Consider the following 17,296-nt stretch of genomic DNA (forward strand, 5'->3'; position numbering starts at 1 on the left):
TATTGGTATTATGTGTTTTCCTGATGGGCTGATATCACGGTGTAAAGGATTCTAACTGGCAGGTGTTCTGAGTCCAGATGCATCTGATGGTTTCCTAATGGGATCTAAAAGTGTTCTACAGGAAACCAATGGTCTCTAATGGTAACCACTAAGCCAATTCTCATTAGAAAACAAAACCAGCAGGTTGTAATCCTGATGGTCCTAGCAGTCTTTGTTTCAGCAGGGATATTACACCAATACAACTACTGCAAACTACAAAAGTAAACTTAAAGGCAAAACTGTGTTGATGTTGCTAACATTTTTTAGTGATTCATGAGGAAGGATGTGTTTGAATCATGTAATTAAATCCATCACTTTTGTTTAGTTCACAGTGATAACACTAGCAAAACATTTTACACAGACAGGCCACAGAAGGTAAAATTCGAACGGGGAAATTCGAACAAGAAGCTGACGAACGAGAAACTGACTTGAGCTTTGCCACTTTTTGTTTTTGTCAGTTTCTCGTTGCAGATTAAACGTAGCAGGAAACCAGCTAGAGTGCTTTTAAATATAAAAGAGTCTGTCAGTTTGTCTCTAAATTATCGATGTTCGTCTTGTAGTCATCTTTCTTTTCTTTGCCCTTTCGTTGCTAATAGCTACGCGAGAATGTCTGCGTTGCTATGGCGACCAGCAGTCGGCGCGCCGATCTTCAGGGTCAAAGGTCGGTAAAATATTATATAAACTAGCGGTTGTACATTAATTGCAGCGTTTATAACCATTTATTGTAAAATCTGTGTTGGAACTGTGCGTTAGAATGCTCAGCAAAGCTTTATTTTACTGCAAACGTGGATTATTTTATTATTGCCTAAAAATCTAAATCTGCTGTGGAGTAACAACAGGGCAGTAAAAAAGCCGCACGTGGCTTCCCTGGTCTAATGATTAGACAGCGAGCCAGACGGCACTGTATAAGGTAACCTACACCACATGCATATATTCAACTATAACAAGAAATGAGCGTGATAAGTTATTATAGCTGACTAACTGTTGAAAGTTAATGTATCTAACTACTGAATTGCCGTATTCACAGTGTAGCTTACAGAGCAGCACTGCTGAAAGCACCCAGTGCACATTCACTCGCTAGAGCCCCCAACACTGGACTGTACAGCAGTGGAACTGCGTTCTCTGGAGTAAAGGAGTCTCATCTAATACATCTGCGGTAGAGTGGTGCTTGTGATCCAGAACTAATCTGGACCTCACTAACGCAATCAAACCCTCAATGAACAATCAATGTTTCAACATCTAGTGTAAAGCCTTCTCAGCATAGTAGAGGCTGTTACTGCAGCAAAGAGGGACAAACTGTCTATTAAAGGTGTATCAGGCAATTTATTCTGTTTTATTTTTATTTTCTTGGTAGTACAAATAACCTGGAAAATATGTAGAACATGATTTAAAAACAATAATTTTAGCCATGGTGTCAGTACAAGTGAATGCTGTGCCTGAGAAACCCAGTTTGAAAACCCATCTGTGTTTCCATTGACCTCCTGTCAGTCATTTTCTAAGACACTTCCCAATGCATCATTATTCCACCCGCTTATCTGTCTGCAGGGCAAAGAAAACATAGCAGAATCCGGTTAGCAACCTGTACCACCAGGTTCTAGTACTCTGGGGGCAAAACACACTGTGCTGCCAAAAACCTAACAACAAGAATCAACACTGGCAAATGTTTTTAAAGATGGAATTATTACATGTGAAGGGAATGAACACAGAATTAGTAACGTTCCTTCTGGACATATATGTAAACGGAATATGTATAAAGTGTTGGGCTGTTTGAATTGCTGACTTTACATATCAAATCAAGTAGGTAAATCTTTATTACTCAGAGAACCTGGTAAAGATGCCCTTTTAAATAAGCAACCATCACAGATTAGATGAAAAGTCTCTCTGAATAAGTTAATTGTAATGGTATGTCAATAGTTTACAAAGTTGAATGAATCAATACTTTGCCAAGGGGGGTATTGAAGAGTATTGTAGTCCTCTCTTGATGCATGTACCTTTTAGCTATGTTTCTGAAAGCAAACACAACCCCCTGAGATGCAGTAGTATATACCCATGGTTTTCACTATTATTGTATCTTGGGAAATTGTTGTTTTACACTATATAGTCAGTATACTATAGTATGTGGACACCCCTTCTAATTATTGAGTTCAGGTGTTTCAGCTACATCCATTGCTAACAGGTAAATAAGATTTAAGCATATAGCCATGTGCTTGCATATACTTAATGCAATATGCAATCTCAATAGACAAACATTGGCAGTAGGGCAATGGGTCATACTGAAGAGCTGAATTACTTTACACGTGGCACTGTCACAGGATGCCACTTTTGCCAGAAGTCAGTTTTTGAAATTTCTGTCCTGCTAGATCTGCCCCTGTCAGCTTTAAGTGCTATTATTTTGAAATGGAAGTGTCTAGGAGTAACAACAGCTCAGCCATGAAGCAGTAGGCCACACAAACTCTCTGAGTGAGCCACTGACTACTGAAGCATGTAAAAATCAGTGTCCTCTGTTGCATCACTCTCTACAGAGTCCCAAACTGCATCTGGAAGCAACTTCAGCAAAAAGAACCAAACTTAACACAGAATGAACAGAAAACACACGCACACAAAAAATGTTATAACATGTAACACAAGTAAGTGTGTTGTTATTGAACACATCACTTTTTAGGGGGCACAAAAACATTGCAGACAATTATATGCTTCCAACCTTGTGGCAACTATTTGAGGAAGAGGGGAACTCTGCTGGCCCACACACAGCCCTCACCTCAACCCCACTGAACAACTTTGGGATGGATTGAAACATTGATTGTGAGCCAGACCTTCTCGCCCAATATCTCTGCCTGACCTCACAAATGCTCTTTTGACAGAATGGGCACACATTCCCACAGATGCGCTCCAAAATGTTGCGGAAGACCTTCCAGAATAGTGCAGGCTGTTATAGCTGCAAAGGAGGGGGGAGCAACTCCATATTAGTCTCCATGGTTTTGGAATGCAATGTCCAACACGCTCATATGGGCACGATACATAGGTGTCCATATACTTTTGGCCATATGGTGTAGCTATGAAAAATAAACACACTCAGTGTGCTCTACTGAGATGTAAGCTATCTCAAGTATTTTGATCTCCTCGCAAGCAACAATAGCATAATACCATACTTTTATTACTTTTTATTATCTATATCTAAATAACGAAGAAAGGCAATACGTCTAATACACAGCCTACCATTGCTAGGAAATGAAGCAATGACAATCCTTGATAATGCTAGCAAACTGTAAGTGAACTCGACACTGGACGCCGTCAGGTCTAGGGCCATGCTTTGTGTTAATGGGCAAGAACAGGAGGTCCAGTGTTATTGTTGTTCATCTACTTTACCACAAAAAGTTTAGTGTCTTGAATCTTGACTAATGTACCTTTAATCTATCTATCTATCTATCTATCTATCTATCTATCTATCTATCTATCAATCTATCTATCTATCTATCTATCCATCCATCCATCCATCCATCCATCCATCTCAGGTAGCTTGCATTTTCATGCCAATACCATTAACCCCTTACATGGCCATGGGCCCACCAGCAGCCCCAAAGCTTTATTACACACTTCTGTAACCTAATAATAGCTCAACCAGTTTGCATGGACCTCCCTGTGGTTACTGTATAATAAGCCTTAGTATATAATAAGCCTGGGATTTTAAGAGAATAAATGATATAAAATCTGTATATTTTGGAAAGCATGTAGTCTGTGCTTTAAGTACAAAAAGCATGAGCTTCAGTCATGGTTGTGTTCATATTTGTGCACACTGCAGTCATGCACTCATGTCTTGGATATGTAGCTCTGGTTAGCTGAACATGAGTAGCAGCTATCAGCCCACACCTGCTAAATACACAGCCATTCACACAAGTACACCCAGTAAATACACAGAAAGGCGCATGAGCATTATGCAATCATAGTGCAATTATACAAGCAAACTCACAAAATCCAGCAGCTGAAGTGCTGTGTATTAAGAATTAGTGTTTATGTTTTTTCATCTCCATTTTATAGATTTTAACATTTTGCTGGTTAATGCAGTGACTTTATCTTATCTTCTGTTTTTTACCCATTCAGTAAAGGAAAACAGTCCTTACATGGAGACACACACATACACAGACTTTTTCTGTGATAAAAATGAATTTTAGTTAATTCATTGTAGTTTAGGTCTATATTATCAGGAGGTATTTTGAGCACAATTAGTCAGTTTATAACAAAATAATCATTAATCATACAGAGTAAAGGGGAGAACAGTCAGACACTGGTAGGAAATTACAATAATCAAAAAGGCAATAAAAGAATTAAATGTATAACAACAAACTGAAATCTTAGAATATTACATTTCTGTGTGGATTTAAATTTGACTAAATCAGGTGTCTGAATATAAGAAATCTTCATAAATCTACTTTCTCTGACAAAATACTCACAAACTGTCCTCAAACATACCTCCAGTGGTGTTAACACTGGTAGCATAAGATGTAAGCGATCATTGAAATGTATGTGAAGACAAAAATATAATCCTGAACCAGGTCTGGAATATTTTTTAGCGATGCTTATTCGAACTGCAGGCAAGCATGCTCCCTAAACATGTACAATTTAAAAAGAACCAACCCTTGACTTACAATATGAGTGAAGTGTTTTTAGCAGGCAATGCTGCCTTTGCCAAAGCAAGGAAGTCAGGTCTTCACTATTACAAATTCACTTTTAGATGTCAGAGAAACAGCAGATACTTTAAAAGATTAGTTATTATTTAGATATGATAAATACCACCAGCATTCCTAAGTGTAGGAATTCTCCCTGTAGACCCAATGGCAGTCCAGCCAGTTTCTGGTAACAGAGCTCAGTGTTGTTGCTCACAGTTTCTTGAAATTGTTAGTGGGGTTCTGCAGGGTTCCACTCTTGGGCCATTTACATTATATAATAATGGGCCTGGAACACAAATTTACAATTGTAAAAATCATCTTATGCAGATAATATATGTCCTTATGGGCTTCCTGAGGAATATTAGATATAAAAAGAACCTTTAATTGTATACAGTCTTTCTTATACTCCTATAACTAGTTTTTCATGAAAGGAAGACAAAATATATGCTGGTTTCCAAGTTTCCATTACTTATTTACTACACTAGGCAGCTCAGAATTCATTATATTTAATAGCGGTGTTTTGATTGTTAGAAGAAACATTTTAAAAGGCCAATAATAAACTCATGGAGAAACACACTGGGGTTTGGAATGTGTTTATTAAAAGGGGTCTTTTTTGTAAAAAGTCACATACATATTTCCAGCACTCTTACACTCTCAAAGGTTGTGCTAAAAATCTCACATATCATTTCACACATAAACATACACATACATACACACACACACACACACACACACACACACACACAGAATCCTATTCAAACACACAAGAACCTCTCATATACATGTCAACATACATCCCAAACAGCACTGCAAACACACACTGCCAAACTTACCATCATAATTATCCCCTCCCACACATTATAATAACTACACACACATCCAATCCCATTCCTCTCATCCCTGAGTGTGTCCTCATAGTTCATCATGAGCAGCTGCTTCTTCTGCTTTCAGTTTGAACTCCTCCTCAGTGATTTTCCCATCCTTGTTGCGGTCTTGGTTATGATACATGCTTTCTATGATTCGTTGTGGATCAAAACCAGGGGCCAGGCGACCTTTGCCTTCATTCACCTGGTGCTGGATGTAGTCTGAGAACTAGAGGGACAATAGATGTTATACAGACAAAAAGACACTCAAATACGAACACATGCAAATGTATATTCTTGCTGTGATAAGGAATGTTAAAAAAACTGTGTATCTTAGATTCTTTATGACAACAAGTAAGTTTCCTATTGGTTCAGGTAACAGGTAACTTTCCTGCTGGTGCAGTCATCCTGTTTATGGATCCTTTGTACTGTATTTATTGGTACTGTTTCAACCAGATTTTCCCTTAGGGATAAAGTAAGTATGTAAATAAGTAAGTATGTAAGTCAGTTGGATGATCGGTCACTGGTACACCAATCCAAACTTTGTCTCTCCCAATACTGACTCTGATACTGATATTGGTTGATACTGAGTACCGATTACAATAGTTTTTTCTTCTTCATTTTTAAATCTGTATACCTATTTATGTAATGTGCTGTGGCAACTGGAGAGTTCCAAAATATAGAGATATCAATTTAACAAATTTTGTTACAATGAGGCCCACTGGACAAGTATTTCATATCAAACTATTTTCTTCTAATTTATTTAAGGGTATGAAGACTGACTGATCACTGTAGACACCTTAACTAACACGTTATCATCTTCAAATCACCCAAAAATCTGACAATTAATTTCTCAGCCTACTATAAATTGATAAAACTGTTAAAGTATGAAATAGCAATAATGCTGACAAAGCTGTTGTGAAGCACAACAGAATTAGAGAAGCAAACCTGGGCTTTTATTCTGATGCACTGTCACACTTTGTTAAGAAGGGCTTTTATTTTGGCATGCTGCAGCACTCTTTAAAAAAGCGCATGGCTCATTTTATGTTTGCAAAGAAACTTGTTTCATCACCTTAAACAAACAAACAAGTTTGCATGAAATGTAATGTTTCATTATTATTTCTTGTCTGTACAGCATTCAGTTCCATGAATATAAAGTAAGACTTAGATGTGCAACGTGTTTTGGAATGACACTTTTCCTCCTTTGAGCAACCATGACTTAGAAACGGTATCTAAAGTGGATCAGGCACATCTGGCCAATATCTGATCCGTTCACTAAGGTCTGTATCAGTGCTAATGCAACTCCAATGGATCTATCTATCTATCTATCTATCTATGAAAGATGGAAATGTTCTTACCATCTATTAAAATCACTTTATATCAGTTTCTATTGGTCTGGTCATCATCAAATGTACTCATACTGTAAATGTGAAGAGCCAATAACAGCCATGATATCACACAAAAATACAAATACACACATGCAGACAAGTCTGTACCTCACTGGGGTCCACTTCTAAGTCCTTGTTTCTGTCCATTTCCTTGAAAAGGTCGGGTGACACATCTTCATTCCATACAAACATGTAACCCTCAGGAAGACCCTCCTCAACGCCAATCAGCTCAATATCAAACACCAGCACTGCACTGCCAGGGACCTCCCCATCTACAAACACATATAATACACACATATGAACTAATGTCATTACAGTGGCATTGCAGTACATTCATCATATATAGCTACTTGTAGAACAGTGTTTTTTGTTAAACTGTGTTTAATTCATAAATCGATAACCTGCATGTGATCCTACTTCTGGCAAGAATTCTACATGCTACCGCATGATTTCTGCACCCTCTGGTGGTTCTATCAGAATAGCAGCAGAAGTCAATGTGACTTTTACAAATAATTCCACCCAGAGGCAGCAAGTGAAAAGTGAGAGTATTAGAAATTAAATTCATGTCTACATAACTGTTGGTACTAAAGTGTTCATTTAAATAGGTTTGAACCTATTATTCTACAGTCATGTGCAAAGGTTTGGGGCACCTCTTGACAAATGACACATTTTGTAGATTTTCTATGTGAAAATAAGTACACATCCTCTATACAGAACACACTTCTGTACATTTTAATGCACAATTATTTTTTATTTGCTGAATTTAACATACTACAAAAACAAAATAATACAGGTTAGGTGCAAGTTACAGTACATTTTATGTTTTTTCCAGTATGTTAAACTGAATAAATATAAAACATGCACTAAAAATGCCATTTTTAAGTTTGTTCCCTGTAGAGTATATGTTTATTACTTATTTTCACTTAGAAAATCAACAAAACAAATGAAGGTGGCATACATGCAACATCTGATTTTAGCACCCTCTGGTGGTTCTACTAGCTACTACAGAATCAAAACCAGGCCCTCCATTCAAATCCATTCAACCGCAAGGACCTACCAGCAACTGGTTCTTTAAATTTCTTTATAAATAAAGATACAATAAACCACAGAACTCCTATTACAGTGACTATCACTACTTTTCTGGGTCACACACAGGGTAATTGTGTGCGTGTGTGTGTGAGAGAGAGAAAGAGAGAGAGAGAGAGAGACATAGATTAATGAATAGCATTAGACAGAGAGAGAAAGAGATACATCCTTACCCACTCCTCTCTCTCCATAGCCGAGGTGAGGAGGCACAACCAATGTGCGTTTCTCCCCCACACACATTTCCATGAGACCCTGCTCCATGCCTGGAATTACCTGTCCTGCTCCCAAAACCACGTCATATGTCTTCCCATATTTGTGCCTACACACACACACACACACACACACACACACACACACACACAGACCACAGCAACTGTATGGATGAATTCTTTTAGATCTGTGTTTTAGCTGTGACAGGAAAATGAAAAGCCAAATGCATTATCGTTCAAAAGTTGGAAATCACTTATATTCAATCACTTATTTAATGTAAATTTAAATATTACAATATTTGACACCAAATTGTATTTTTACATGTCTTATTCAATATTTCAAGTATTTTTGGAATCCACAAGAAGTTAGTAAATGATGATAATATACTGTGATTCTCTGTTTAAAGCAATTCTGTCAGGATTTCTGCCTCAAGTTTGGTCATCACTGTCAAAAAATAAGAAATTCTATTTATTTTATTATAACTTAGCTTTCTAAGTCATTTTGAAATCTTCTACAGCTCTTTTAATTATTCTTCCTTTTACACCTTCCTGTTTATTATTTGAGACCTGTGAAATTACACAGGACTAACATATCAGAATCATTTTATCAGGGATGCACCGATATGGAACTGTAGACTGATACCGATAACCAATATTTTTCGTGTATATTTCTGTCAGTCCTGATCTGACTGGAATACATACACATTTAAAAAATACAGAAATTCTGACTAAATCTACCTGGATTAGCATTATGATTTAAAAAAGTTAAAAACCTGTGAAAATTTGCTCAACCTCCTTTGAGCCTTAAATCCATACATTCTCAGCTTATTTTTCAGTGATTAAAACTTATTACTATTAATTATTTAGTAACTACTATGAACTATTCAGAAACTTCTATAAACTAATAAAAAAATTATATATAAGTTATGTTTGCACCCACATATGAACATTCAGGTTTTAAGACTCAAAAACAGAAAAGGTTTATTTATGTATGCGTGTTACTAACGAGGAGTCGATGTAAGTGCCGTCCAAAAGCGAGGCATTGTAGTGGTATTTGACAAAGTCCCCGCGTTTGGTGGAGTAGCCGCACTGCTCTGGCTTTTCTTTGGTTATCTGCACTGTATCAGATGGGTTATGGAAGTCAATGATCTGGACATCAAAGACCAGCACAGCAGAGCCAGGGATCTTAGTGCCTGAGAGAGAGGAAGAGAGAGAAAAGGAGAGAGGGTAAAATAAATCCTTTATTTGAAATTATTTAAACTACAATTCACAGAAAATTAAGTGCAAACCTAAGTTTAATTTAGGTTAAGTGCAAACCAACCAACAGTAAAGAGAGAAGTTTCAAAAGTCTGAGCTTGCAAGCTAATTTCATCATCCTGTACTGTAGTTCATTTTATACATTCTGCTGTTTCAGCCCCACACAGTTTGCCAGAAGATCTGATGAGGCAAAAATATCCTTATGTGGTTAAAATGAGGAAAGGCTGGCCATTATCGTGCCTGCAGAGTAAGACTGTAGGGATGTCAGTTTTTAGATTTTTAACTTTAAATGACCTTATGACACAGCACTGTAGCTACACACCTGTCCCCTCCTCTCCATACGCGAGGTGAGGCGGGATGGTGATCCTCCTGCGCTCTCCGACACACACACCCAGAAGACCTTGGTCCATCCCAGCAATCACATAGCCTTTCCCAATGTATGTGTCATAGGTACGATTCCTTGAGTAACTGAAACACAAACACAACACAAACATTGAAATGCAGCATACAAGCATTAGTTATTACCACTTTAACCAGAGTTAACTAGAGATTTCAATGATCCAGTACCAGGTATCAGTATCAGGTAATGGAAAATCAGAAGAGGGAAAAAAGAATGAATCTGATCCAATCCTTTAACAAATCTAAACTGAAAGAGCACACATTCACACTGTGATGTGATGTTGTTAGCTGTGTATTTCTTCCTGTGGAGTAGTGTTTCAGTAGTTTGAGCATAACAGCCCAATTGCTCATCTTTCATTAAGTGTTTCAATTAAAAATAGCTAAATTTAAAAATGAATAGTTTTTGAAGACAAAAATTTTTGGATCGTAATCAGTATCAACCGATATATATATACACACACACCGATCAGGCATAACATTATATCCTTGTTTCTACGCTCATTTTATCAGCTCCACTTACTATTTAGGTGCACTTTGTAATTCTACAATTACAGACTGTAGTCCATCTGTTTCTCTGCATACTTTGTTAGCTGCCTTTTACTCTGTTCTTCAGTGGTCAGGACCCCCATGGATCCTCACAGAGCAAGTACTATTTGGGTGGTGGATAATTCTCAGCACTACAGTAACACTGATGTGGTGTTGGTGTGTTAGTGTGTGTTGCACTGGTCTGAGTGGATCAGACACAGCAGTGCTTCTGGAGTTTTTAAACACCTCAGTGTCACTGCTGGACTGAGAATAGTCCACCAACCAAAAATATCCAGCCAACAGCGTCCTGTGGGCAGTGTCCTGTGACCCCTGATGAAGGACTAGAGGATGACCAACACAAACTGTGCAGCAGCAGATGAGCTATCGTCTCTGACTTTACATCTACAAGGTGGACTGACAAGGTAGGAGTGTCTAATAGAGTGGACAGTGAGTGTTTACAAACTCCAGCAGCACTGCTGTGTCTGATCCATTTGTACCAGCACAACACACACTAACACACCACTACCACGTCAGTGTTATTGCAGTGCTGAGAATGATCCACCACCCAAATAGTACCTGCTCTGTGAGGGTCCATGGGGGTCCTGACCACTGAAGAACACGGTAAAAGGGACTAGAACTACAAAGTGCACCTATATAGTAAGTGAAGCTGATAAAATGGACAGTAAGTGTAGAAACAAGGATCATAATGTTATGCGTGATCGGTTTATATATATATATATATATATATATATATATATATATATATATATATATATATATATCCAATTTTACTTTTCTTTTTTTTTCAGTAGAACTGCATATATATTGAGTCACTCAGTATTCTTCTCAGTTCTGCTTGTGAGTGATGAGCAACCAGAAGAAAATACTGAGAGACATCCCATTATTTCTCCATCTGTCTTTCGCTCACCTGGAGTCAAAGAAGGTTCCATCCAGCAGTGTCCCATTGTAGTGATAGCGCATGAAGTCTCCCTCTTTGCTTTTACGAGGGCAGGAGTCTGGAAGACTCTGGACCTCCACTGTGATTTCATCTTTGGGGTTATGAAGGTCCAACAGAACCACATCAAACACCAGAGAAGCCTGAGCAGGGATATCACTGCCTGAAGAGAGAGAGAAGAGTGTGAGATGAAGCAATAACCTTTCACAAATAGTTTCCCAAAAGATCTCTAGGGCTAAGATCACATTAACTATTGAAGAAGTGACATTACGCATTATATATGTGTGGAAGGCAATGAGGCTTTTCAGTTTAATTGGTTGTGAGGAGACATAATTATGCTACACCGGAGTTAAGCTTTAAGTAGGCCTAAATATAAGCAACAACAATAACATCCAATAGTATTTCCTCTATCAGTGCTTTATATCACACTTTTAAGTGCAATATTCTTTATTTTGTCTGGATGACAAGTGCAGCTGCAATCATTCTACTTTATCATCATTCTATCATCTACTCTATAATTCTGCAGCTATAACAGCCTCCACTATTCTGGGAAGCCTTTCCAAAGAAAAAAGCATTTGTGAGGTCAGGCAATGATGTCTGGCTCACAATCAACATTCCAATTCATTCCAGTTTGTCAAACCATGTCTTTATAGACCTCACTTTGTGCACAGAGGCACAGTCAGGCTGGCACACTAAAGAATCTTCCCCAAACTGTTGTCACAAAATTGGAAGCATATAATTATCCAAAATGTCTTTGCATGCTGTATCATTGACATTAGCCTTCATTAGAACTACAAGGCCAAGCCCAAACCCTGAAAAACAACCCCAGGTCATTATCTTCCCCCCTGTCAAACTTTACTGTTGGCACTATGCATTCTAGTACGTTCTCCAGACATCCGCCAAACCTAGATTCATCAGTCAGACTGTTAAATAGTAAAGCATGACTCACCACTCCAGGAAACATTTCCATTGCTCCAGAGTCTAATGGCAGCGGCTACTTATTTCTTTTTATTTCTACTTCTTTTTTATATAAACTCGGAGACACACCACTACTCCTACTCTGGAACAAGTGAATTTCCCTTTGGGATCAATAAAGTTCTTATCTTATTTATATCATTTAACTTGCACAACCCATCTATCTCACATACACTCATCTCAGAACTCATCTCTCTCATCTCTTTCAGCCACAACCCTTCACCCAAACCAAGGTGCATATCTGAGTTTGCACTAATGGCTACCCACTGATTCACCTCAAGTGTGACAATTCCAGATTTCAGGACAGGTTCAAAGATTTCAATATAGGAATGCCACATGACCATATTTACCATCTCCATGTTCTCCATAGCCAAGTGAGGGAGGCATGGTGATGATACGTTTTTCTCCCACACACATTCCCAGTAGCCCCTGGTCCATACCAGCAATCAGCCAGCCAATCCCCACATACGTATCATAGGTCCTCATGCGTGTGTGACTAATAAAACAGAGCAAACAGAAGCAGCAATTATAACGATTCACTGCAAAACACACACAAACAGAAACACCCAAAGCATGGTTTCCTGGAGGATTTGTCCACCTGTGTTACCTTGACCATTGTTTATCGCTGTAAACTGCAAAGGCCCAAACATGAGCCAACACCTCAATTTCTTACTCTTGTAACAATTACATATTAGTTTTATTAATTGTAGTTATTGAACATTAATAACTAAATAATAAGCCTGCATTTGAAATGGGAATTCCACTGATGTTCCAAAATGTCTGCATAATTAAAGGGTCAAGATGTAAACAAAGTCATTTCGAGTAATTTGATGTGAAACATGCTATTCTAGACACATACTGAGTCAGGCAGCGATAAGAACAAGATGTCTGAAGCATGCCCTGCCTCTAAAAATTACAGACAGTTACTATAATAAATGGTTAATGGCTATATTTGCATTGTAGACATCATGAGCCTTGGTTTTTTTTCCTCACCATTGTAAAGAAATTTGACTCAGCAAGTTTCAATATAAAATGTACCATTTCACATCAAACTACGCTGAATGACTTTGTTTACATCTCATCAATTGAATTATTCAGTAATGTCAAAAATTTGCTGGAATTCCCCTTTAAGGGGCTAATTCAATTCCGTTTTAATTGTGCAGCGCTTTTACATTGTCAAAAGCAGCTTTACAGAAATTTGGCTCCAGACACCTAATGAGGGTAAAACTCCCTCAGAGAATGAGCAAAAACGCTGAGAGAAACTCAAAAGTCAGAGTTAAAAGTCAAGACGTATTACAATGTTAGCTGTGGCTGGTGGTTTACTGCTGCCAGTATGTCTATGTATTTCCTCACCTGGAGTCAAACAACGTGCCATCAAGCAGAGTGCCATTGTAGTGGTAGCGCACATAGTCAGAGACCTCCACAGTGCGGCCACATTTCTCTGGCTTGTAATAAGTCTGAATCTGCACCTTATCTTCTGGGTTCCAGACATCCAGCATCAGCACGTCAAAGTGCAGGATTGAATCAGGAGGGATGATGTCACCTGGAGGATAGAGGTACATCCTTAATAACTGGGTTATGAGTGAGAATACTCTAGAACTGTACAGCACTGCTGACTGCTAGGGATGGGCAATGTGGCAAAAATATAACATCGCAATACTTGAAAATATTTTCATGATACATAATATTGCATCACGTTATTTGTTTTTTCTGAGGTTTGTAAGTTGGAACAGCCAAAAAAACAGCAGAACCACATTTTTAAAAATTCAATCTAAAACTGAGAACAATGATTTTTAGTCAGTATTTCATACACTGCACTGCACTAAATCCAGCAGGACCAATTACACTCTCTTTGTAAAGAAACATGCAGCTGATCACGGTTCTTTAAGCACTGATGATATCCACAATACACTCAGAACAGCATACAGTGTGTAATTTATCACGATAATGGTAAAATGTCGTCTACTTAGTGCTCACACCTTTAAGATTTAGTTTTGTGCTGCTAATACATTTTAGCTTAGCAAGGCCAACTTGGAACTGGAATGGATGTATGAAAGGAGGAGCAAGGGCATGGTAAGCGAAAAGGAAATACATGTATCCACCCAATACGATAGCATCTGCATAGATGTGTGTAGACAATGGCATGCAAAAGTACTAAAATTACTTTTATCTTGGCTGGTAATCTCATAGCAATAAGTTAGCTGGGTCTAATTTGCTTTCAGTTTGTGTTCTCATGTCACTTTAAGCATTCGTCCATATGCATGAGAACCCACACAACACAGTTTCACTCATCTGAGCTTTAGTTTCTCACTAACTAGTACCAACATGCGGACATGGCCCAAAATTCCTTTCCAAAGTCACTCCCTTCAGAAGTCCCCACCCCCAGCTATTCTCTCTCTCTCACTCATCCACCCCCACAACCAGCATCCTCTTCTCTAGCCTACGAAAACACCTTCCCCCTCTTCCCTCTCTGTGCCACACAACACCCCCACTGCTTCTACGTCGTAAAGCAGGGTTTATGGGAATTGTGGGCCTCATCCAGGTAAACCCTATCAGGAACATGTTTAAGCAGAGAACAATATATAAGGAACTCAAAGACAGAGATGGAGGACACTCTGCTGATGCACTCATATACACGTATACAGTACAGCAACACAAGAAGATCAATCATCAATGATGGTGTATATAAAATTATATACATCTTCATATCATCGGTCTCACTGATCCTCATGTTAACCTACTGTATGTGCAAATGCATCCTAAATATAACACAACTTTACCATAGCCGTTCTTCCCGTAGGCCAGCTCTGGAGGGATTTTGACAAGACTTCTCTGATTCACACACATGCCCACTAATGCTTTGTCCATTCCGGCAATAAGCTGACCCCGGCCAACAAACACATTGTACGTGGTGCCACGATCATAACTGCAAATACAGAGAGAGAGAGAGAGAGAGAGAGAGAGAGAGAGAGAGGTTAGCAACTGAACACATGCTACTAATCTGCACTAAATATTCTCTTTATGGTCTTTATGGTTTAGCTCTAATTGAGAAGCCTCAGCTCTCCCTTCAGGAGCAAAACTGCAGCAGTTTGACCACCAGTCATCTAAGAGGGTCCATCTGCTTTACTCATTCATTCGTGCATGAGGTCCACAGACCGCTTTCATTCATGCACTGTTTAATTTACTCCTTCGAGAATCATGGCTACTTGTTTTGGTGAAAATGATTATTATAATTTTTTATTTATAAATTATTATAAATAAATTATTACTTCAGACACACTTTCTGTTTTGCCTGCGTGGCTGAAACATGCGCTCTGCTCATTGCATGAGACAGAAGAAGCGCACTGTCCCACGCCAGCAGAGATTTGCAGAGTTTTTCCTCTTTCTGTTGCTGTATTTTACCTGGAATCAAACTTCTTGCCGTCAGGGAACATGCCGTTGTAGTGATACCGGACGAAATCCCCCGGCTGCACGGCCCGGTCGCATTTCTCAGGCGTGAACGTTTTTTCCACGACGATGTCATCTAACGGCACCGGCGGGGCGTTACACGCCACAAAACTGACAAGAAAAGCCAGAAAAATCATCCTCCCCGTTAGCCGCTGTATCATCTTCCCTCTGGACTCTGTAAGGCTTGGTGAGTCTTCTCTGCCCGAGTGCTCCTCCGCAGCAGCCCACACAACTCTCTCCAAGCACTTCAGAGGCCGCAGACTCTCGGTGCAGATTTGTAGACGTGGTACCGCAGGCCGGACCTTCGACTGGAGGTTTTCTTTCAAAGCAGCTCAACTTTTCCTCAGGCTTTCGTGTCGTCCTGTTTTTATCGCACCTGTATTCCGGCAAGTCCCGCCTCCTCCGCTAGCTTCGCTAGCAGTCCGCACAGCGGGATTGGCTGGCGGGGTTCTGTCTCCTGCGCTGTAATTGGCTCCTATGTCGTCATTAGGGCGGCCAAACAACTGGATTGGCTATGAGCGCTACGATTGGTTAGCGGAACCCTGTTTCCTGCACTGGGATTGGCCAATGTTGACGGACACGAGCTACTAGCCAATCCTAATGCAGGAGACAGGATACCGCTAGGCAACCGTGGCAGGAGCGCAGGAAGCGCAGATTTAGTGGAATACGGGTGGGAAAAAAATAAATAACATGAGACGGTATCACATTACACCGGAATATCGCGCATGGGCGCGGGATGAGCACGGCGTTTCCAACGTGGCAGAGTGGGGAGGAGGAGGAACTATACGATGGGGGTCGTAGGAGTGTAGGATTATGGATGACCAGAAGCCCACAGTGGGAAAAGACTCAGGCCCAAAGGCTGCTGGCCTAGTCTACACAGCAAAATCCCCAGTGATGAATGAGCTCTTACTGTGTTCACCTGGACTTCACAGAACATTGTAGTTGTTAATTCAACATTGTAGGTGTCCATTTACCCAATTCTGGACCCAAATAATCAATCTGAGACTGGCCAGTGTTGCTATTTATTCATTTAACCTCAATGACCTCAGCTTTGTGCATTGGCCAATACAGGTACTCTGACATAAAGTTAATTAAAGACATGAATTCTCTCTCCTCAGAAAACCCCTTTAAAGCAGCAAAAGTGTTAATTTTATAACTTAATACTGTAAACGTTCATTCAAAACTGTAATGCTAATGAAACACTAGGGATTTACTGGACTTAATCAGACATGTCCCTAATAGGGGACACTTAAAGAAACTCTCTCTCTCTAAATGAGCAAAATGAGGTCACTCATAGTGGGAAACTGAATGAAATAAGGGGCCACAACATGACCTATTTTACCATACAAGTCACTACTGTCCTGAGGTCTCAAGGGTGAACTCACTGCTTCTGCTTCACCGTGGTTTACTCGCACTGCACTGCACGCTACTGCGTTTTCAGATGTCTCACTGTGTTTAATGAGGACATCATGACAAATAAGTGCAGATG

The 17,296-nt window shown here is 39.3% G+C and overlaps 1 protein-coding gene across 1 annotated transcript; it reads right to left on the reverse strand.

Moving 5' to 3' along the window:
• Positions 1–5,280: 5,280 nt before the first annotated feature.
• fkbp9 (FKBP prolyl isomerase 9) lies at positions 5,281–16,198 on the reverse strand. Its single transcript, XM_036566522.1, has 10 exons — positions 15,763–16,198; positions 15,141–15,286; positions 13,714–13,903; positions 12,711–12,856; positions 11,359–11,548; positions 9,829–9,974; positions 9,256–9,442; positions 8,214–8,359; positions 7,063–7,226; positions 5,281–5,795 (listed from the first exon to the last, which is right to left on the reverse strand). The coding sequence occupies exons 1-10, from the start codon at positions 15,966–15,968 to the stop codon at positions 5,616–5,618; spliced, it is 1,701 nt and encodes a 566-aa protein (XP_036422415.1). The 5' UTR covers positions 15,969–16,198; the 3' UTR covers positions 5,281–5,615.
• Positions 16,199–17,296: the final 1,098 nt, after the last annotated feature.

The sequence above is a fragment of the Colossoma macropomum genome, unplaced genomic scaffold (assembly GCF_904425465.1).
Source record: "Colossoma macropomum unplaced genomic scaffold, Colossoma_macropomum, whole genome shotgun sequence".
Taxonomy (NCBI): Eukaryota; Metazoa; Chordata; class Actinopteri; order Characiformes; family Serrasalmidae; genus Colossoma; species Colossoma macropomum.